This window comes from Talpa europaea, assembly GCF_964194135.1.
Source record: "Talpa europaea genome assembly, chromosome: 3".
NCBI classification, from domain to species: domain Eukaryota; kingdom Metazoa; phylum Chordata; class Mammalia; order Eulipotyphla; family Talpidae; genus Talpa; species Talpa europaea.
The window spans coordinates 37,674,412-37,698,252 of NC_140069.1; the positions used below are offsets into that span (position 1 = coordinate 37,674,412).

General features: G+C 38.3%; 1 protein-coding gene across 1 annotated transcript in view; it reads left to right on the forward strand.

The window, feature by feature from the left end:
- CNGB3 (cyclic nucleotide gated channel subunit beta 3) overlaps window positions 1-23,841 on the forward strand; it is a gene marked incomplete at both ends in the record, with an annotated part of 123,068 nt that overhangs the window by 89,919 nt on the left and 9,308 nt on the right. Inside the window, one exon of the mRNA XM_084230544.1 lies at window positions 4,961-5,079. Coding sequence (XP_084086670.1) covers window positions 4,961-5,079 — 119 coding nt within the window. The remainder of the gene's footprint in view (window positions 1-4,960; window positions 5,080-23,841) is intronic.

Consider the following 23,841-nt stretch of genomic DNA (forward strand, 5'->3'; position numbering starts at 1 on the left):
TCAAATAGAGTAAAGGTAAGTTAAGGCATCCAGGTGAAGGTGTAGGCTGCATAGATGGAAATCAGTCTAGTTCATGGCAGAAGATGGCCTGGAGCTAAATCTTTGAGAACCTCCCTATAATGGAAGTTCACTTCATGTGAAGCACAAGAAAAGGTAAAAAAAGAGTACCAAGGCTGTGACTTTGAAGATACCAATGTTTATGGAAGAGGTACGTGAAGAAAAGTTCAAGAGGGCAAGTGAGAAAGAGCTATTAGAATAAAAGAAGAGGGCTTCCCTGGTAGTGAAAGGGGTTAAGCACAGCACTGTGAAGCTGTCTACAGACTCTGCAGCACGAGTTCGATCCCAGCTGGCCACGGAGTGAACCCACATGGCTCAGCAGACTTCTCCTGTCTCACACACTGCTCCCCTCAGCAGTGTATTTCAGTCAATCTGCCTGTTCTGCTACCCACTCTGTCTCTGATGAATCCTCCCCGCCTCACCTCTGTTCTTGCATGCATAAATAAATAAATCTTAAAAAAAAAAGAAAGAAAAGAAGAAAACAGAGGCGAGATTATATTGTAGAGGCCAAGAATACACAGTCTCACACAAAATAGTCCATGTTACAAGTAGGCAAGCTGGTGATAGGAAATCATTTTCATTAAAATGGGAACTGCAAGCATCAGCTCAGTTTAAGGACCCCTTGAGGGCATGGATGCATTTGGATAGCATGGTCTTTAAAGCAAGTATTTTTTTTTTTTAAAGATTCATTTATTTATTTATTTATACAAGCACTGGGTACAGTCAGAAGCGCGGGAGGGTGAGAGAATTCACCAGAGCCAGAGCAGGGAGCAGAGCAGGCAGAAGGACCGAAGTACACTGCTGAGGGGAGCAGTGGGCGGCAGGAGAGGTCTGAGCGCCATGTGGAACCCTCCTTTGGTGGCCGGGGAGCAGCCGGGGATCGAACCGGCACTGCAGAGGCTGCGGGCAACTTCACAACCCAGTGCTCAACCACTGCGCCACCAGGGAGGTAGCATGGTCTTTATATACCAAATGACCTTTCAATTTCTTCCAATAGTAGAAGGAATTGAAAATTGAGATAACACATAAATTTTAGGGCCCATGCACCTAAAGAGTGCAAATTTGCTTAACAAAGTGTAAAATGCAAAGTAGATGCAGACTTCTCATTTTTAATTCCTCCCTTACCTCACATCCACTATTTAATAATAAAGACAGATCAGGGCATCTGATCAGGGCAGAGAAATATGCAGGGAGGAAAGCAGGAATGGGAAGACATAAGAACTACAGAAAGATTTCTATGTCTGCTTCAAAGGGGATTTAAGTCATAGTGTTATAGGACAGGGAGAGGGGCAGCCCAAACCCCGCAAACCTGCCTATTCTACATGGGTTCTGCCATGCGCCGCATCAACACAAAACATAGGAGACTTTAATGGGAAGGAACTTTAATAAAACTAGGAAACAATACAGGTAAGGCAAAGAGTCTAGTTTCTAAATGAAGCACCCAAAGTTACCCATCCCCTCGTGGGTAAAAGTCCATCCAAATGGGATCGGCCCAGAACAAGGCCCCAAAGCCTGCTACAAGTCTAAAGCATCTTCCAGTGGGGACCCACAGAAAAGGGTCACAAACAACTAGACAAGCCCGGAAGGAAAAGAGCAAAATCAACATCAAGATAAAAGCTGCCATTGTCACCTCCCCACGGGTCTCACCCACATCTGTGTCACCCAGTCCACGACCAAAAGACAAGCACAGTTTCTTCACGTGTCTCTAGGCTCCATGCGCCTCTTCCAGGTCTCCTGGCTCCATCCTGCTTCCTTCCTCAGTCTCTTCTGCAGCTTCTTTTTCTTCCTGCTCAGCTCCACCCTCTCTTGGGTGGGGCAGGGAACCTCCCCCTTTCCTGGGGACCACCCTGTTACAATAGTAGATACCGACAGAGGTGAAAGACTGCTACTTGACCAGATTTTAGACAGCTGAATTCAACTTAGCTTTTGCTTATTCCCATAAAACATCATTGGAAAATGGAAGAGACATTGGATTTTGGCTAAATAATTGAAAAAATGGCATGGTTTAGGACTGAATTTGCTGATCTGTCTCATCCTCATGATGGTCCTTAAACTTGCTGCTGGGTAGCCTGAACTGCTTCAAAAAAGCATTTTAGACTTTTCCAAGGATGTTTACAGCAAATCAAGAATCACCAGAGAATCTTGTCAAAGCACAGAATTCTAGGACCTCCGACCTAAAGATTATGATTCAGGATTTCTGTGGTAGGCCCAAGAATTTGTACCTCCAAATAAGCCCCTGCCTGATGTTGATGCTGCTGGGCCAGGAATCACACTTTGAGTAGCACTATTCCATTCTGAGAAGATACACTGCAGTGTCAGAACACCCCCTCTAGACTTGGAAATAGCCTTCTACACAGGAGCCCTGAAAATGTAAAGTGTTCTCTCACTAAGGGGTACCCTACTCTACATGAAGCTCTTGCATTTCTACACTTTCACCAAATTAGTACATAAACCAACTACAAGAGCTTGATTTGATCTTATTTTGCACATGCTGTCAGACCTTGTTCTCTGAGGAATGTCTACTTCATTTGAATGCTAATTAAACTTGCAAGAAAGGCTTAAATTAGCCTAGAAATATGCAAGAAATAGTGGAGGTTTTGGTTCGTTGATTATGCCAGATCTCGTTGGAAAATTATTGAAATGATCATTAAAAAATAATTAAAAGTGCTGAACTATATTTAAGTATCCATTATGTACTTCTACCTCCAGTCAGTTGTAATAACTACCTTTGAAAAATCATTCCAGTTCCTTGAGAATTACTTCATGCAAAGAATAAGGAATATGACCCTTTTCTAATCATTACAGCCTGGATTATCTCTTGGAAAACTAATTTTCAAACACTTTCCCTTACTTTTACAGTCATCTATAGATACTTTATTGGTTTTTAAGAGACCATTCTTGATATTAGATTCATCATGAAATATGGTCAATCTGGATATATTATGTGGAGTCTGTACTTTTTTTTCTTTGTAAAATGGAAATAGTAGGGTTTAATCTACCTTCATCATAAATGTATGTGAAGCTAAAACAAGAATTTCAATATCCACATGTTAACTAGAAAGTAGAGTCTGATGACTTTAAAGTCAACCTAACATTTATAATCCAACAATGTTCAAGAAGCTAACCTTTGGTATTAAATGACCTAAACTTCTCAGAGAATGTTTAGTATTAGATTTCCCTCATTCATAAATGAGTGCTTATCTCATAAACCTATGCTCAGCAACAGAACAAAGTAGACCTTGTCTCAGTCATCACAGCATAAACTATAATCAATATTGTTTAATCCTGGGTTAATTGTACTGTCATCTAGTTTTTTATCAGTATGGTTGCTATTTGATTAACTCAGATACCCCAGTGCCAACCTGAGCTAATTATGTAAATTTACTACATGTATGCTATTTTTTTATAACTCAGTAATTCACTGAGCTTTGTGGTTACTATTATCCAAATAGTTTCCCTTGTTTTATGCAAACTGACTTATTCAGAAATTAACCATTTTTCATGATCCAAATGCCATTTAGGTCTCTTATAAGTCATATTTATGCTTTTTTGGATCTTGGAATAAGATGTGTTTCAAAGGTCCCACAACCAAGCATTAGTTTGGTGATTTTCATGGCTCAACATGAGGCCATATTTATGGCATAAGATTTATTATAGCAAAGCATACAAATGATGGACAAGCAAAATATATATATACATAGGCAAAGACTAGAGAAATCAGATGCAGGTTTCCAAGTTTTCTGAGAGAGTCACATGGGATTATTTTTGGACCAGCTCTGGACTATAGTGACAAGGGCAAATATCTCCAACCTCGGTAATCCCATCTGAGTCTTGAGGTCTAGAGTTCTTAAAAGAGCCTGGTCACGGGCCTCCCCGGTGGCGCAGCGGTTGAGCGCTGGGTTGGGAAGCTGACCGCAGCCTCTGCAGCGCCGGTTCGATCCCCGGCTGCTCCCTGGCCACCAGAGGAGGGTCCCACATGGCGCGCAGACCTCTCCTGCCGCCCGCTGCTCCCCTCAGCAGTGTACTTCGGTCCTTCTGCCTGCTCTGCTCCCCGCTCTGGCTCTGGTGAATTCTCTCACCCTCCCACACTTCTGACTGTACCCAGTGCTTGTATGTATAAATCAATCAATCAATCAATCAATAAACAAATCTTTAAAAAAAAAAAAAAAGAGCCTGGTCACATGACCAGCCATGGATCAGACTCCAAACTGGATACCAGTACACGTCATAAATCTTTGTGTTTATATTAAACAATGCTGATAGTCTAGAACATCTTTCCACCCTGCTGAAAGCACACAGAGTAACACCCTTAATCAAAAACTATGTGAACATTTTAAGAGTTACTTCTCAGGACTTAAACAAAGGTCATTGCCCTGGCTCCAAGTCCCCAGAGGTAAGTAAGAGCTGAATAAAACAACCTGCTGTGTTAACACTTTCCTCTCAATATGGAGTAAAAATAATAATGTAAAGGCCTTTGTGCCCCAATTAGTAAAATCAGACCTCAATTCTGTAGGCAGAAGAATAACAGTCATAAACTAAACACTTTCTTCAAAGTAGAGAGGAGGTCACACTAGCCAGGGTGACCAGGCTTACAATGAATTATTTCTTCCACCTATGCCATTCCCTGAAGCAATGTGCTGACTGACTTATCTTCAAGTGTCCAGTGGTCCCATATAGTATTCACATGTTTTGAAGTATCACGTTCCTAGTAATTTTCTTTCATACTTTCCTACTAATTCCAACCAATGTCTTTAAGTATCTCTGGTCTTAAGACAACTACTTTTACATTGACACGACTTTGTGCCTTCATTTACTTAAACTAGAAGAATTTATATTTTTTAATTTGGGACATTATTGTGAAGAATAAATTGATTATCATTTCCTTTCCATATTTGGCATATAGGGAGAAATTGGCAAGGAAATGTATATCATCAAGCAAGGAGAAGTCCAAGTTCTTGGAGGCTTTGACGGTGCTCAAGTTCTGGTAACTCTGAAAGCTGGGGCAGTGTTTGGAGAAATCAGGTAACTAAAAGACACCTCGTAAATACTGAAAGAAAGAAAGAAAGATCTTAGTTTGCAAAATAAGGAAGTTCCTGTTATTTTGCAATAAGGAAGTTCCTGTTCTAATTTGTGAAGTTTGATTGTGCAGAGAGTATATCAGTATTCACATTTCTGTTTATCTCTTACCTTTTCCCCCAAAAGACCTGACTCATTCAGCTCTCTAGTCCCAAGACACAGGTTAGTTCCTGGCATAGGTAGATGCTCAATTATGTTTAATGAATATTGAATAAGTAAATGAATGAATTGAAAGAAGAAGTTGAAAGAGTGTCGGATTGTTGGAAGACTTGAATAATGGGCTAAAACATCAATTTTGAGTACCCAAGTAATAGTGATCATCACTGTGGAGCCAAGTTGTCTATGGTACCAAATCCCAATTCCACCACTTACTAGCTTTGTTCCCTTTTCACTTACCCCCTTTTCTTCAGTGTCTTCATCACAAAAACACGAATAATACTAGTACTTATTTTCAAGCGTTGGTAAATGAATTGATTCATTAAAGGCACTTAAAATGATAGCTAGCATAATTAAATATTAACCATTAATATCATTATTTCCTATAGGCCAAATTTATTGAGTGCCTAGTATATGTTAAATTATCAGGTATTGCTCTAAACTCTGGGTGTATACTCTAAAAACAGTAAACAAAATGTTGCCACTCACAGAGTGTAGTCTTATGGGGAAAAACTGACAATAAATACAACTAACTTAATTTGAACAAGATAAATTCACATTGTGATAATTACCATGGAGGCAAAAATTATTACAATTTTTGGAAAATCTATTGGGAAATGATACTTTTGATAAAATGGTCAGAAAGGAAGTCTCTGGGCAGGCGATATATGAAGTGAGACCTAGAAGAGTAAAAGGAGCAGTCATCCAGAAATTAGGCAAAGCCCCCCCAGATGACAGAATGGCAAGTGCAGAGGCCTAGAGGAGATGTAAGCTTGTCTGATTGATAGACAGTAAGGTCAGTATGGCTGGAGTTCAGTGAATAAGAGGCATTATGGGAGATGCTAAACAGGTGAGCAAAAAACATTTTTTATAGCATATTTTAGGCCCTAGCAAGGAATTTATATTTTATTCTAAATACAAATGGTTTTAACCAAAACAATGACACAATCTGAATTATAATTTTAAAAGATAACTCTAATAGCTGTATGGGGAAGAGACAGTAGAGGAACAAGAATAAAGTATAAGACCCCAATTGAAAGTCAGTTATAATGGTTCAAGTGAAAGATGATGGAGTTTTGATTCTTAAGGTGAAGACAAGAATGTGTTATTAGGCAATTATTAATATGTTCATTTCACAATTGATAAAATTGTGATTCCATGGTTCCAATTGCCTTGACCATGATAACATAGCTAATAAGTGAAAAGGACACCATCAAAATTCAATTTCCAAATGTGAGGATCTTTCCACCAATCCACAGACAGTGATTATCCAACCATTGATTTCATAGCTACTAAGAACTTACCATCAGGTTACAGAGATATGGATAATTTCATATTAAAATAATGAGTATTCCCTTAGACTATTGAAGTATGTTATTTATCTGTTGATACTGTAACTTCTTTTTTTTTTTATCTTCCTATGTAAAACCCAGCACTCTTCTGAGGGTTCTACTATGGGACAGAGGTGGAAACATATCTCAGAGTGTCCAAGATCTGCATTCCTTACCTATTTGCATTCCTTGCAAAAGTGATTTAATATTTTAGTGACTTAATAATCACTGTAATCTTCAAGGTCATAAAACATGCAACAGTCTAATCTGAAACATTACAGAAATTAATTAGCTGACCTCTCTCATGGGTTGAGTACTCCCTGAAGAATAAAGCTTTAAAAATACAAGTATGTTAATTGCTGATACTATCATCACAGGGGGAAATAGTCTAGGAATAGAATCCAGGTGCTGCTGAGTTGCAATTGAGAGGAATTTTAGATTCTTTACAGCAGCTTCTCAAATAAATCTTCTATTACCCATTTGGTTTCTAAGGCCAAATTGAAACCAGTGACCATACAAGCTCTCAAGTTACTCAATAGTCTGGTGATTCAAGGAAAGGGGAGCTTTTGCCTTGATTCTCTTCTTGGCTATGGTTAAGGAGAAACAGGATGCATCTGCCTTTTCACAGATACCCTCAGCCTTCAGGCCCACAGTTTTCATTCCCACCTGGAGTTCTAGTTATTTATTCCAGTGATGGTGGCATGCTTGCCAGACATCTAGATACTGGAAAGATATAGTAATCATGTTTAGTACTCAAAAATGCTGTGACCTTTGTTAAAATGAGCTAAATCCAGCATTATTGTGTTGCTGTTTAAAGAGAATTCTTTTTTTCTTAGGAAAAAAAATAAGGCAGAAAAGAATTGAGGGCTTTCAAGAGCATATGTTAATCTAAAAGAGCAAAGTCTTGATTGAAATATAGATTTACAGCCTGCCATGGAGAATACCCAGGTCACATTTCCAATGTATATCTGAAGAGTACAGCCACCTCATTTTTAAAAGAAAGACCCAGGGTCTGCTGAGGAATGGCCTTGTGGTGTTTCTGACTTCATTCTTTTCCTTACATGTACATTTAGTGCCAAGTCCTCTTCACAGAGTGTATTTAACTACTTCCTAGCCTCTTCCTGCATCTGTAAAAGTCTCCCTTTTCTTGAAACTCATCTAAATTTTTGTTCTTGATATTGCTATTATGATTTTGGCAGAATTCCCTACTGGTTCATCTTTCTGTGGAATGTCCTTCCCCTGGAAAATGCCTACTCACCCTTCAAAACTCATTTCAAATGTCACCTCTCTGAAGCTATCTCTCACCACCCCCAAAACAACTAGTTGCTCCCTATTCTTTGCTTTCATAGTATTTCATTCATGACTTTACTATAGTAGTTAGCATTGGTTTATCATTCGTTTGCTCAGATGGCTCTCCCCAACAGACTGAGCAATTAAAGTATAAGAGCTGGAACTTCATCTTGTATCACCAGCAGCTACCCAAAAATAACATGATAAATGTTTTTTTTTTATTTTTTACCCAGCCTCTTTTTAAAAATAATTTTCAGGAGCAATTCATCAGTTTTTAATGAATCAAATTTTAATTTGATTAAAAACCAGAAAATTATTATTGTGATCCCTTGCAGCATAATGTGAAGTGCCTCAAGGAAAGTCACAAATGGGACAGTTGCCAGCCAAGAGGGTACAATGTTGAGTGTGAAACAGTCACTTCCCTCAAGGGTCTTACAAACAAGTAGGGCAAAGAAACAAAAGATTCCAATGCTAGGTGATTAAATGTATGAATTGTGTCAATAGTGAGCATATACTTACAGTGTTATGAAGCAAAAAGTTTTCATAAGGACCATAGTGTCCTTTGGATTTGGTTTACATGAGGTTATTTGGGAAATATAAGCAGAACTTTCAGTGTTCCTCAGTGCCATGTGGAGACAGTGCTGTACCCATACAGATCATCCTGGTAACCCCACTGGGAGGAAGTAAAGGATTTGTCACACAGTGCCTACAGTAGGTTGGCTGGTGGCCTTCACAAAGATATGCCCATGCCCTATTCCCTGGCACCTGTGAATGTGACCTTATTTGGGGATAAAGAGGATCTTTGCAGATATAAATAAGGAGCTCAAGATTAGATCATTCTGGAGCATTAAAAAAGAGTCATGTTATAATCCCTATCAAAGTTTCAATGAGATTCTTCAAAGAAACAGAGCAAGAATTACTGAAATTTACATGGCACCACAAAAGACCCCAAATAGCCAAAGCAATTCTGATGAAAAAGAATGAAGGTAACAGGGCCTCCTTGGTGGCGCAAGGTGTTACCCACATGGCACAGCAGACCTCTCCTGTCTCACCTACTGCTCCCCTCAGCAGGGTGTTTCAGTTGATCTGCCTGTTCTGTTCCCCACTGTGTCTCTGGTGAATTCTCTCTCACACACACACACCTCTGGGCTGTGCCCCAGTTCTTGTATGCATAAATAAATAAATCTTTAAAAAAAATTTTTAAAAAAATGAAGGTACCATACTCCTATACTTCATGCTCTACTACAAAGCTATAGTAATCAAAAAAGCATAATATTAGAATAAAAATAGATACAGATCAAGAGAATAGAATTGAGAGTCCAGAAATAAACTCACTTTATGAGGATAGTTAATTTATGACTCATTTATGACAAAGTTGCTAAGAGTATACAAGGGAAAAAGGAAAGTCTCTTCAACAAATGATGTTGTTGACAGTCATATGCAAAAATTGAAACTAGACCACTATCTCATACCACACACAAAAGTTGAATTAAATGGATTAGAGATTTGGATGTAAGACCTGAAACCAAAAATATAGAAGCAAACATGACAAGACACTTCACAACATTGGCTTCATTGATGTCTTTGGGGACTCAACTACAATGACAAGGAAAACAAAAGCAAAAATAAGCAAATGGCATTGTATCAAACTAGAAAATTTCTGCACAATGAAAGAAGCTATCACTAAAAATAAAAAGACAACCTACTGAATTGAAAAAATATTTGGTTAGTATCCAAGATTTATAAAGAACTTTATAAAGATTTACAAAGAACTCATACAATTCAACAGAAAGAAAACAAACAGGGTATCCCTGGTGGCTCAGGTGTTAAAGCCAGCGCTATCAAGCTATTGCCAGCCACTGCAGCACTAGTTTGAGTTCAATTCCCCTGCCAGCCAGGGAGCTGACCCACATGGCTAAGCAGACTCTCCTGCCTCGCCCTCTGCTCCCTTCAGCAGTGTACTTCAGTCTCTCTGCCTGCTCTGCTCCCCACACTGTCTCTGGTAAATCCTCATTCCCCCCACACCTCTGGCCTGTACCCCAGCTCCTGTATGCATAAATAAATAAATCTTTAAAAAAAAAAAAAGAGAATTGAAGCCACTCAAGCATGGGGATTGGGGTAAGAAGGGAGAAGTGAGCCCAGTGAATTGTGGTGAAGGACTTCAGGTATGTTGGTAGTGGCTGTGGTATGGTAACCCGCATCTAAAGAGGTGTGAACCTGTATGAATAAATCATGTATGTGTTGCAAAATAATAACAATGAAAAAGAGGGGACTTTTTTTTTCCAGCCAAGCTTTGCATTCATAGAACTTCATGTTTCAGAGAAGCCACATTTTTTTTTTTTTTTTTTTTTTTTTATTCTACGTAGCTCCCAGGGACCCTAGCAGGCCTATAATTTGTTCCACATTCAGTACACAGCCCTTAAGGCAGTGCTTGACCCATATAAATATCTAATAAGTAATTATTGAATAAGCAAATGAATATAATTATCTTTTTGTTTTTGCAAATATACAAATATACATTCATTTTTGTCATAAATATCCATATTCAGCCTTGTGCCCTCTTTGTCAGTTTTCATTATTAATTGTAGAACTGCTATGTGTATCTTTGTAAAATTACTTTTTTTTAGTTATCTTTGAGGTTTGTTCCCAAAAGCAAAATAATGAGGTCAAAAGGTAGAAACATTACTGCAACTCTTGCAATATATGGGCAGATTATCTTCCAGAAAAATTGAACCAATTTACAATATAACCAGCAATATATAGCTATTTTTCTCCAGCACCACTGATATTTCTTTATTATTATCATTGGTTTTGCATTTTAATAGGTTGATTTAATTTGCAATTCTCTAAACAGTGCCTAGAAAATAACAGATCCTCAATAAATATTTGCTAAATGAATTAATTTCCCACAGACCTATTTATTCTCACAAATGTTTTCAGTTACCTTCTGCATTTTTTCCTTGTTTATCTTGCCTTTTTCATCATATTTATTGAGTAGAATTTAGGCATTGATATATCCTTATATTTTAGATAGTCTGCTTTTTATTTAAAATATTTAAGTTCTGATTTTTCAAAAGCTATATTGGGCAAATCAACTATTCTGAGGATTTCTTTTTGACATTTTCTTTATGTCATTGTGAAAAGGCTATATGTTTCAAAAAATAATTTTATGTGTCGGGCCTCCCCGGTGGCGCAGCGGTTGAGCGCTGGGTTGCGAAGCTGCGCGCAGCCTCCGCGGCGCCGGTTCGATCCCCGGCTGCTCCCTGGCCACCGGAGGAGGGTCCCACATGGCGTGCAGACCTCTCCTGCCGCCCGCTGCTCCCCTCAGCAGTGTACTTCGGTCCTTCTGCCTGCTCTGCTCCCCACTCTGGCTCTGGTGAATTCTCTCACCCTCCCTCCCGCACTTCTGACTGTACCCAGTGCATGTATAAACAGACCAGCAAACAAATAAATAAAGCATGCCTCTAAAAAAAAAAAAAAAAAAATTTTATGTGTCTTTCCCTCCAAACTGTTTTTGCTTATTTCTCCTGAACATTTAGTTTTTAAAAGAGGATTATCAATGGAGACTTCCAGCTCTTTGAACCATTTTAACTCCATGTTCTTACTCCTGATTAGAATAACTCTGTTTTTCCTTCCTTCCCCGCATGATCACTCTCCCAACTTTTCCCAAAAGACAAAAATAATAGATAAATTAGAAGTCTGAGGGGCCTCCAGGTGGCGCAGCGGTTGAGCACTGGGCTGTGAAGCTGCCCACAGCCTCTGCAGTGCCAGTTCGATCCCCAACCACCAGCGAGGGTCCCACATGGCCCGCAGACCTCTCCTGTCGCACCCACTGCTCCCCTCAGCAGTGTATTTCGTCAGTCTGCCTGTTCTGTTCCCCGCTCTGGCTCTGGTGAATTCTCTCATCCCCCCACACTTCTGACTGTACCCAGTGCTTGTATAAATAAATAAATAAATCTTTCAAATAGTTGGCTCCACTGGCAACCAGCCCCCATTAAAAAAAAAAAAAAATTAGAAGTCTGAGCAGAATTAGTAAGACTTGTTAATGTTGAGGGAGAAAACTCTTCATTTCCATCTCAAACCTGTAAAAACTACCTGTGTTAAAAATGTGTATTTATATTTCCACTACATCCTTTTGTATATAGTCTCTTTTTGTAGCACCTTTTTGCTTAGAGCCAAATACAAAAATCATCTAAGTTTTACAATATTCCTGTGAACAACTGTATTATCAATACCATTGCTTAAACTTACATTCAAAGATTCTCAGGACTTCTCCTAAAGTAACTTTATCCATTGTCTCTAATTCCTATGAAAATCAAGAGTTTAGCACCATTTAGAACAGAGAGGGGATAAAGACTGTTCATTAGTCAGACTTTGGCATAGCTTATCACACAAACCTGACTTTCTTCCTCTCTTATTTTCTCCAATGTCCATAGGTAAATCTGTATCATTCAAACAATAACAATGATTTCATTAGCAGCACTAGAATTAAGGTGTAAAGGACAAAGACCTTTTGACTTGAAGTTAGCTCTTAAGTAAAAAATGGTCAAAGTATCTCAACAGCCACCTTTTCAGAGAATGCATACAAATGTCCAACAGGTACATTAAAGGGTGTTCATTAACCCTTATTATTAGAGAAATGCAAATCAAAACAGAAATGAGGTGTCACTTCACACTGTGAGAATGGCTGTCATTCAAAAGACAAGAAACAAGTGTGGGAGAGAATGTGAAGAGAAGGGAACTCTAATACACCATTGGTGGTATGTAGATTCTTCAAAAAATTAAAAGTAAATATCCCATGCAATCCATTTATACCACTTCTTGGTATTTACTCAAAAAATACAAAGGCACTAATTTGATTAGATTTATATGCCCCTGGTTTCTTTGCAACATGACGTATCACAGCCAAGAGCTAAGTGTCCACTAACAGGTGATCACATAAAGATGTAGTATACACAGTGGAGTATTACTCAGCTAATTTTTTTAAATGCTTTTAAACTAGAATCTTCCTTATTTGGATATTGGATATTCACCAATCATTCTGAATGGTTTTATCTGTTTTAGAAGACTGATAGCTAATATTTTAAAAAGCTGACTTAAATGCTGTATTCATTGGGCAAGCTACTCAGCTGAGATTTCATATTTTCATCAGCCAAAATGGATTAATAATAATACATAACTACCCTATAGGGTTGAAAAGCATCATATGTTTTAATATTTAAAAATAACCTAGAAAATGCCTTACTCAGAGCAAGAATAGTTATTAGCTATTAATATTACCATTAGTAATATTATTAATTTTTGCTAGTCTGATAGGCCTGACACATACTTATCCCACTCCTAGATTACAAGCACCTTGAGGACAGATATTAATCATCTTTATAATCCCAGAAGTTGTCATAGGAACTAGCTCATTGTGGAATAAGCTGTTTTTAATACTTTTAATTTATCTCTAGTTTCTTTTTTCCTTACCTTTTCAACTTATACAGAAAATTCCTCATCTTCTCTTGCATGATTAGCCTCCAAAGCAAAATGGTTTGTACAATCTCAAACTCATTTTAAAAAACTATTTATAAAAGTCCAACTGAGAAAAGACAACATTTAAGAACATTATTTGTTCTCTAGATATGGTAGCTACCATGGATCTTGTCAGAATAATAAAGCAAGAATTGGGTATCAGGAATGGATAATACTGAACCCCTCTCTTCTGATAGAATTACTTTTACTGACCTGTACTTTGGAATGACAGTGTTTTATGAGGGCTCTATCACAAACAGTGCTATCAAAATTATTTTTACAACTATCATAATAAGAAAATATTGTTCACCAGTTTACACAGTAGCCTTTCCACAAATCCCTTCAGGACACATTTCTGCCTGCCTTAAAAGTAAGAATTCATCCATTTTTATGGTCAAACTTTCTTTTTTTTTTACAATGAAGCAACAGTGTATTATGTAAGTTTCAGGTGTACATCACTAAAAATCAATTTTTTTTTTTTAGTTCAACACTGCAAGTCCATTTCTGTCCTTCACCATATAATTGACCTCTTGAAGCCCTTTTAGAGTAAAATTTTTATTTTTTGTATTTATCACATTTTATGTCTTCATTCTTTTTTTTTAAAGATTTATTTATTTATGCATACAAGAACTGGGGTACAGGTCAGAGATGCTGGGGGTGAGAGGATTCATCAGAGACGCACTGGTGAACAGAACAGGCGGATTGACAGAAATATACTGCTGAGGGGAACAGCGGGCAAGTCAGGAGAGGTCTGTTGCCTGCGCCATGTGCAATAGCTGCAGATAGCTAATAGGTTGTATCCCAACCTCTCGCACCACCAGGGAGGCCCCTGTCTCCATTTTTGTTTTTCATTTGCGTTTCCACTCAAATATGCTCTTTTGCGTTCCACTGATTCATGTGAGTACCTTCTGGATATTCTAGCTCTGCCAAAAAGGAGTTGTGCAAGTTGTACACAGTACAGCTCTGTGGCGCTTTCATCACATTTTACTCTGTGTATACAATACACAATTTTTAATACCATATGTGGCAGTCTTGGAAAAAAACTGGGCATGAATAACCAGCTAGGACTATCTGATATTCTAGTTCTTTCTGATGTATATGATGTATACATTACATATCATCTATGTCACATGATAAAGATTATATATGTGTGTATATACATACATACATACATACAAGCAAATCTTGAGGGTAGTGCAGGTTCAATTCTAGAATACTTTCATAAAATATTGCAATAAAGCAAGTCATATGAATTTATTGGATTCCCAGTGCATATAATAGTTATATTTGCACTATACTATAGACTATTAAGTATGCAATAGCATTATATATAAAAGTAAGTATATACCTTAATTTTAAAACATTTTATTGCTAGAAATTGCTATCCATCATCTGAGCCTTTAGCAAGTCATCGTCTTTGTGCTGGTGGAGGGTCTTACCTCATTGTGGATGGCCGCTGACAATCGAAGTGGTGTTTGCTGAAGGTTGGGTGGCTATGGCAATTTCTTTTTTTTTTTTTTTTCAGATTTATTTATTTATGCGTACAAGAACTGGGGTACAGGCCAGAGGTGTAGGGGCAAGAAGATTCACAAGAGACATAGTGGGAAACAGAACAGGCAGACTGACTGAAATACACTGCTGAGGGGAGCAGTTGTTGAGACAGGAGAGGTCTGCTGTGCCATGTGGGTATTTCCCTGGCTGGCCGGGGATCAAACTCATGTTGCAGAGGCTGTGAACAGCTTCACAGTGCTGCACTTAACCCCTTGCGCCACCAGGGAGGCCCTGTGGCAATTTCTTAATAAAAGACAAATAAATAAAATTTTAAAAAATATATTATCTAAATAAAAGAGAAAATGAAGTTTGCCTTATCAATTGACTCCATCTTTTGTAAAAATTTCTCTGTAGCATAATGCTGTTTGATAACATTTTACTCATAGTAAGACTTCTTAAAAATCTAAAACAACTATGGTGATGGTTCACAGATGAGGTGATAGGGAGAGGTTTATGGGGATCACACCTGAGTGGAGAAATCAAAATTGTAAAAAAATAAACAACAATGTAGGAAAATAAAAGAAAGTGAAAAACAAAAAACTAAACCTTAATGAACCCTAACGATATGACTGCAGAATTGAGGGTACTGGTAGGGGAAGATGGGCGAAGGGAACAAAGGAGGAAGAGAGCCCAGTAGGCTGTGGTGGTTGATTATGGATGCTTTGGTCGTGGGTATGGTATGGCAACATACATCTGAAGAAGTGTGGCTCTGGGCCTCCCTGGTGGCACAGCGGTTGAGCACTGGGCTGCGAAGCTGCCCGCAGCCTCTGCAGTGCTGGTTCGATCCCCAGCCACCGGTGAGGGTCCCATATGCTGCTCCCCTCAGCAGTGTACTTCGTCAGTCTGCCTGTTCTGCTCCCCGCTCTGGCTCTGGTGAATTCACTTACCTTCCAGCGCTCTGTACCCAGTGCTTGTATAAATAAATAAATAAATCTTTAAAAATATATATTTAAAAAAAAAGAAGTGTGGCCCTATATCCCTAAATTATATCGTGTTGTAAGTCAATATTACCTCGATATAAAAAGCTACAAAAACAAAATTGGAGTCAGTCCTCACACTCTGATGCTGCTTTATCAACTAATATTGTAAATTCTTTGTTGTTGTTACAACATTGTTCATAATAGTTTCCATCTAAAGAAACCACTTTCTTTGCTCATTCACAACAAGCAACTCTTCATTGTTCAAGTTTCATCATGAGAGTGCAACAATTCAGTCAGATTTTCAGGCTCCACTTAGAATTCTAATTTTCTTGCTATTTCCAACACACCCACTGTTACTTTCTCGTGAAGTCTTCTGTGAGGGTTGGAATCAACTTCTTCAAAACTCCTGTTAATGTTGGTATTTTTACTTCCTCTTAAGAATGGCAGATAATCACTTGTAATCAGGGAAATGCAAATCAAAACTACCATGAGATATCATCTTACACCAGTGAGAATGGCACATATTAAAAAAACTAGCAACAACAAATGTTGGCGAGGGTGTGGAGAAAAAGGAACTCTTCTGCACTGTTGGTGGGAGTGCAAACTGGTCCAACCACTATGGAGAGCTGTGTGGAGATTTCTGGACCTACTAAACATAGAGCTTCCATATGATCCAGCAATTCCACTCCTAGGTATTTACCCAAAGGACACAGAAACATCAATTCCAAAGAACACCTACACCCCTATGTTTATAGTAGCACTATTTACAATAGCTAAGCTTTGGAAACAGCCCAAATGCCCAAAAATAGATGACAGGATCAAGGAGATGTGGTACATATATACCATGGAATATTACTCAGCATTCAAAAAAGATAAACACATGCAATTTGCAGCAACATGGATGGCGCTGGAAGGGATCATGCTCAGCGAAATAAGCCAGAAAGAAAAAGAAAAATACCAGATGGTCTCACTCATAGCAGGAATCTAGAAAACTTAAATAAGGGACCAGGAAAATGAATAACTATAAGAAAGTGAAAATCAAAATCAACAAAAAACTATGAACCAGAGACACTTTTTGGGGGGTGGGGGCGGGAGGGGAGGGATTGGGGTCAGAATGGGGGGGTTGCAATTGTATGGGGAATATAAAAATAAAATTTATTATTAAAAAAAAAAGAATGGCAGATAATCTTAATGTCTAGAGTTGTGACTTCTTACCAAAAAGATTTCTATTGACTTTATCCAGGCCCATCAAAGGAATCATCTGTGGTAGCCTTAGACATATAAAATATATTTCTTAAATAATAAGACTTGAAAGCCAAAACTCCTCCTCAGTCCATGGGCTACATAGTGACTATATGTCAGCAGGCATGAAAACAACATTAATGTCCTTGTAATCACTGGTGAAGATCCCAGCTTTTGGTTGCCAATGAGCAGTAGGTGTCAAAGATGGATTTAAAATATTCACTAAACCATGTTATAAATAGATGTGCTATCATTCAGGCTTTGTTTTTCTGTTTACAGAACACAAGAAGAGTAGATTTAGCTTAACTATTAATGACCCCAGAATTTTCAGTATGGTAAATGTACATTGGCTTCAACTTAAAGTTACCAGCTACATTAAGCCCTAATAAGAGACTCAGCCTGTCCTTTGACCCTTTGAAACAAGGTTTTGATTTCTCCTTTGTAACTATGGAAGTCTTAAATGACATTGTCTTCCAGTATAAAGCTGTTTTGCCTACATTGAAAATCTGTTGTTAAATGTAGGCACTTTCATCAAAGATCTTAGCTAGATCTTCTGAATAATTTACAGCAACTTCTATATCAGCACTTACTGTTCATCTTGCAATTTTATATTATGGAAATGGTTTCTTTCCTTAAACCACATGAATAAACCTCTGCTAGCTTCACACTTTCCTTCTGTAACTTACTTACTACTCTCAGCCTTCACAGATTTAAGAGAATTAGAACCTTGCTCTGGATTAGGCTTTGTCTTAGGAAAATATTGCTGGTTTGATATTCTATCCATACCACTAAAACTTTCTCTTATCAGCAATAAAACTGTTTTTGCTTTCTTATCATCCCTGTGTTCACTGAAGTGGTGCTTTTAATTTCCTTCAAGAACTTTGCTTTTGCATTCACAATTGTGTGGCACAGGCGGTCTAGCTTTTGACCTATATTGGCTTTTTTTTTTTTTTTTTTTTTTTTTTTTTTTTTTTTTTTTTTATAGAGGCATGCTTTATTTATTTGTTTGCTGGTTTGTTTGTTTGTTTTGTTTATACATGCACTGGGTACAGTCAGAAGCGCGGGAGGGTGAGAGAATTCACCAGAGCCAGAGCGGGGAGCAGAACAGGCAGAAGGACCGAAGTACACTGCTGAGGGGAGCAGCGGGCGGCAGGAGAGGTCTGCGCGCCATGTGGGACCCTCCTCCGGTGGCCGGGGAGCAGCCGGGGATCGAACCGGCGCCGCCGAGGCCGCGGGCAGCTTCGCAACCCAGCGCTCAACCGCTGCGCCACCGGGGAGGCCCTATATTGGCTTTTGATGCCCTTCTCACTAACGCTAATCACTTCTAGCTTTTGATTTTAGGTGTGGCTCATGAAACTCTTCCTTTCACTTAAAAAGTTAGAGGACATTGTAGGCTTATGGTTTGGCCTAATTTCAATATTATTGTGTCTCAGAAATAAGGAGGCACAGGGCCTCCCCGGTGGCGCGGCTGTTGAGCGCTGGGGTACAAAGCTGCCCGCAGCCTCTGCAGCACGGGTTCAATCCCAGACTGCTCCCCGGCCACTGGAGGAGGGTCCCACATGGCGCGCAGACCTCTCCTGCCGCCCGCTGCTCCCTTCAGTGTACTTCGTCACTCTGCCTGTTCTACTCTCTGCTCTGGCTCTGGTGAATTCTCTCACCCTCCCGCGCCTCTGACTGTGCCCAGTGCTTGTATAAATAAATAAAAATAAATCTTTAAAAAAAAAAGAAAGAAATAAGGAGGCACAGAGAGAGAGAAGGAGATGGAAACAGCAGTTTGTCAGAGCAGTCAGAACACACGCATTTATTAGTTAGGTTTACCATCTTTTATGGGCACAGTTCCTGGTGTTCCCAAAACAGCTTCAGTAGTAACATCAAAGATGACAGATCACAGCTCACCAAAACAAATATAACAGTGAAAAAGTTTGAAATATTGTAAGAATTACTAAAATGTGACACAGACATGAAAAGAGCACATACTATAGGGAAAGGGTACCATTAGACATGCTTTATGCAGATTTGCAAGAAACCTTCAATTTGTAAAAAAGCAACATATGCAAAGTCCAATAAAACTGGGAGCAATAAAATGAGATTTGCCTGTGTGTGGATTTGCACACACATATGTCTGTGTATACATATAAATATACATGTATGTGTATGTATGTAGTATATGTGCAGGTATATATGCACATGTGTTTATTTGTGTACATATATATGTATATATAGAGAGAGGCAAAAATACAATTTTCATTTTGCTAGTTGCTGCTGAAATTTACAGAGTTTTGTACATATAGGTCCTCTCTCACTGATTATACCTTCTCTGACATTCACACAACTGCTGTCATTCACTTAATGGGCACAATAGTATTGCAATGGTTAACTGTATGTGTCCTGATATGACTAGACTAAAGAATGCCCAGATGATTGATAAAACATTATTTCTGGGTGTGTTTGTGAGGGTGTTTGGGGAAGAGATTAGCATTTCACCCCCACCAATGCACCAATGGATGGGATCACCCAATCCACTGAGGCCCTGAACAGAACAAAAAAAGTGGAGGAAATACAAAGTCATACTTCAATTTCAGATTTATTTCCTCAGCTTGAACTCTCACATCCGTCTTCTCTTGTCTCAGGTATCAGATATCAGTGCTACAGTTTCTTGGGCTTTTAGACCCAGATCTGAGTGTATGCTATAGATTCCTCTCTTCCTACCTTCTAAGTTTTTATACCTCTAACTTTCCTATTTCTCTAGTTTGCAGTTGGTGGGATTGTGGAACTTCTCAACCTTTATAATATTGTCAGTCAATTTCTACAATAAATCTCCATATATATATATATATATATATATATATATATATATATATGCACACTATTTGTTCTATTCCTCTAGAGAACTCGTAACAATACAAAGTTAGTATATTTATTGTTACTTGTTACATTATATACTACATATTAGGGTTTTAAATTTCTCCATGAGAAATTTTACTTAATAGCACCTTATTTATAATTAAATATGAGGGGTCTGTAAACATCCTCTCCTGTCTCATCCACCACTCCCCTCAGCAGTGTTTTGAGTCAGTCTGCCTGTTCTGCTCCCCACTCTGTCTCTGGTGAATTCTCTCACCCTCCTGTGCCTCTGGCCTGTACTCCAGTTCTTGTATAAATAAATAAATTTAAAAAAAAAAGAAAACCTAATACCTATGGTAGGTACTAAAAGATGACCTTGTTTCCTAGCAGAAATATTAAGTAACCTACTCAGAAATACACTTACTACATGGTTTATTTATCTGGGTTAAAGGTTGTATTCTTTATACAAAACCATACTGTGGTTTTTAATAATTCTCCTATGTCCTACATCCTTTCATTGTGCTGAAAAAAAAAAAAAGGGTCGGTGCTTAATAAATACTTGCATGATTAGAATGAAAATCAAAAATTTCCTTAAGTTATTTTCTAAGATCACAGCAAAGGTGGATTTATAATTAGGACCCATTCCTTTGTCACCTTTGCTATTGCTCATATTCACTTTTTTTTTTTTTTTTTTTTTGAGGTGGGGACACTTACTGTTAACTTCAGCTATTTGTCCTCTAGCACGCGCATTTTCTTTAAGAATCTCTATATGGGCTTGGGAATATTTAGGGAGCTTCTTACTAAGCTCTTTAATGAGTGAAACTTTACATTGGTGGAATGCTGGAGAAGCATTTTATGGACAGGAGTGGGGGGGAAGATGCTATTTAAAATGTTGCTGAGAGAGTTTGGGCAAAATCCATCTGGCAGACAGACTATTTCTTCTGTTCAGAAACTCATCAAGCACTCCAAACGTGTAACCTGTAGGCAAGTTTAATTAAAGCTTGAGAAATCTCAAAATAACCTGACATTTAAATATGTTATTTCCGTTCTGCGTTCATAGTCTGACACACAGAGACACTCTCATGTCCAAATTAAGCTCTCCATTGCCATCTAGTTCTACCTCCTACTGGATTACCCTGTCTTCAAGGCTATGGGACTATGAATGACATAGGCTCATACAATCATTATACTTTAAATATCACCATCCATTTCACAGAGATGTAGATAGAAAGATAAGAAGTTGATTAGATAAGTGACTGAAGAGATTATTGTGATAATTGAAAGATGATAGGTAGGTAGGTGAGTAGGTAGATAGATAGGAATATAGAGTAAAATTCATTTCTCTCTTCAAAAAAACAGTAAAGGCAGAAATTGTCATGGGGAGGACCTCTGGGAAAGACAAACAAGGATTTTTTACCAAGAAACAAGAAATTTAAGGTGTGAAATCATTGAGCTAGATAAGTAGATGTTAATATGATCAACATGGATTCCAAATATATAAGTTCTGTTTTTTTGGGGTTTTTTTAAAGATTTATTTATTTGTTTGTTTGTTTATTTGTTTGCTTGTTTGTTTATTTATTTATACAAGCACTGGGTACAGTCAGAAGCATGGAAGGGTGAGAGAATTCACCAGAGCCAGAGCCGTGAGGAAAACAGCCAGAGAGACGGAGGACACTGCTGAGGGGAGCAGCGGGCTTGGCAGGAGAGGTTTGTCGCACCACGTGGGACTCTCCTCTGGTGGCGGGGGATGGAACCGGCGCTGCAGAGGCTGCGGGCAGCGTTGCAGCCCAGTGCTCAACCGCTGCGCCACCGGGGAGGCCCTATACATTCTGTTTTGGAAGAGTAATGCCATTCTTCAGTGGCCTGAATAGTCCTGGACCCAAATTTAATGTAAAGGGCATGTAAGAAAGAACACGACAAGGATGTCCACTCTCACCACTGCTTTTCAATATAATACTGGAAGTCCTAGCCAGAGCAATAAGACAAGAGAAAGACATCAAAGGAATCCAAATAGGAAAAGAAGAAGTCAAACTATCACTATTTGCAGATGATATGATAATATACATAGAGAACCCCAAAAACTCCACAGAAAAACTAATTCAACTAATCAATCAGTTCAGTAAAGTGGCAGGATACAAAATCAACACGCAAAAGTCAGTAGCCTTCCTATACACAAACAATAAATCTGAAGAAGAAGAAATAAAAAAAAATCCCTTTTATTATTGAAACAAAAAAAATCAAATATTTGGGAATAAATCTAACAAAAGAGGTAAAGTACCTATACAAAGAAAACTATAAAACACTGTTAAAAGAAATAGAAGAAGACACAAAGAAATGGAAAGACATCCCCTGCTCATGGATTGGAAGAATAAACATTAAAATGGCCATCCTACCAAAAGCAATATACAGATTCAACGCTATTCCAATCAAAATTTCAATGTCATTCTTCAAAGAAATAGAACAATTATTGATGAAATTCATATGGAATCACAAAAAACCCTGAATAGCCAAAGCTCTCCTGAAAAAAAAAGAAGGGAATGGAGACATCACACGCCCAGACTTCAAACTATACTATAAAGCCATAATCATCAAAACTGCATGGTATTGGAACAAGAACAGACATACAGACCAATGGAATCGAATAGAAAATCCAGAAATAAATCCACAGATTTATGGTCAACTAATCTTTGACAAAGGAGCAAAGACTATGCATTGGAGCAAAGAAAGTTTGTTCAATAAATGGTGCTGGGAAAACTGGGTTGCTACATGCAAAAGAATGAAGCTTGACCACTACCTCACACCATACACAAAGATCAACTCAAAATGGATTAAAGAACTAGACATAAGACCTGAAACCATGAAATATATAGAAGGAAATATAGGCAAACACTATGTGATTTGCACATCAAAGACATCTTTACAGACACATCACCCAAAGCAGTGATAGTGAAGGCAAAGATAAACAGCTGGGACTACATCAAATTAAAGAGCTTCTGCACAGCAAAAGAGACAATAACAAAAACAAAGAGAAACCCCACCAACTGGGAGAACATTTTTGCACCCAACACTAATGATAAAGGACTGATCACAAAAATCTGCAAAGAGCTGATGAGACTCAACAACAACAAAGAAAAGAATCCAGTCAAAAAATGGGCAGAAGAGCTAAAAAGAAACTTCTCTGAAGAGGAAATGCAAATGGCCAACAGGCATATGAAAAAATGTTCAACATCCCTTGTTATCAGGGAAATGCAAATCAAAACTACCATGAGATACCATCTTACACCAGTGAGAATGGCACATATTAAAAATACTAGCAACAACAAATGTTGGCGAGGGTGTGGAGGAAAAGGAACTCTTCTGCACTGTTGGTGGGAGTGCAAACTGGTCCAACCACTATGGAGAGCTGTGTGGAGATTTCTGGACCTACTAAACATAGAGCTTCCATATGATCCAGCAATTCCACTCCTAGGTATTTACCCAAAGGACACAGAAACATCAATTTCAAAGAACACCTGCACCCCTATGTTTATAGCAGCACTGTTTACAATAGCTAAGCTTTGGAAACAGCCCAAATGCCCAAAAATAGATGACTGGATCAAGAAGATGTGGTACATATACACCATGGAATACTACTCAGCATTCAAAAAAGATAAACACATGCAATTTGCAGCGACATGGATGGCGCTGGAAGGAATCATGCTCAGCGAAATAAGCCAGAAAGAAAAAGAAAAATACCAGATGGTCTCACTCATAGCAGGAATCTAGAAAACTTAAATAAGGGACCAGGAAAATGAATAACTATAAGAAAGTGAAAATCAAAATCAACAAAAAACTATGAACCAGAGACACTTTTTGGG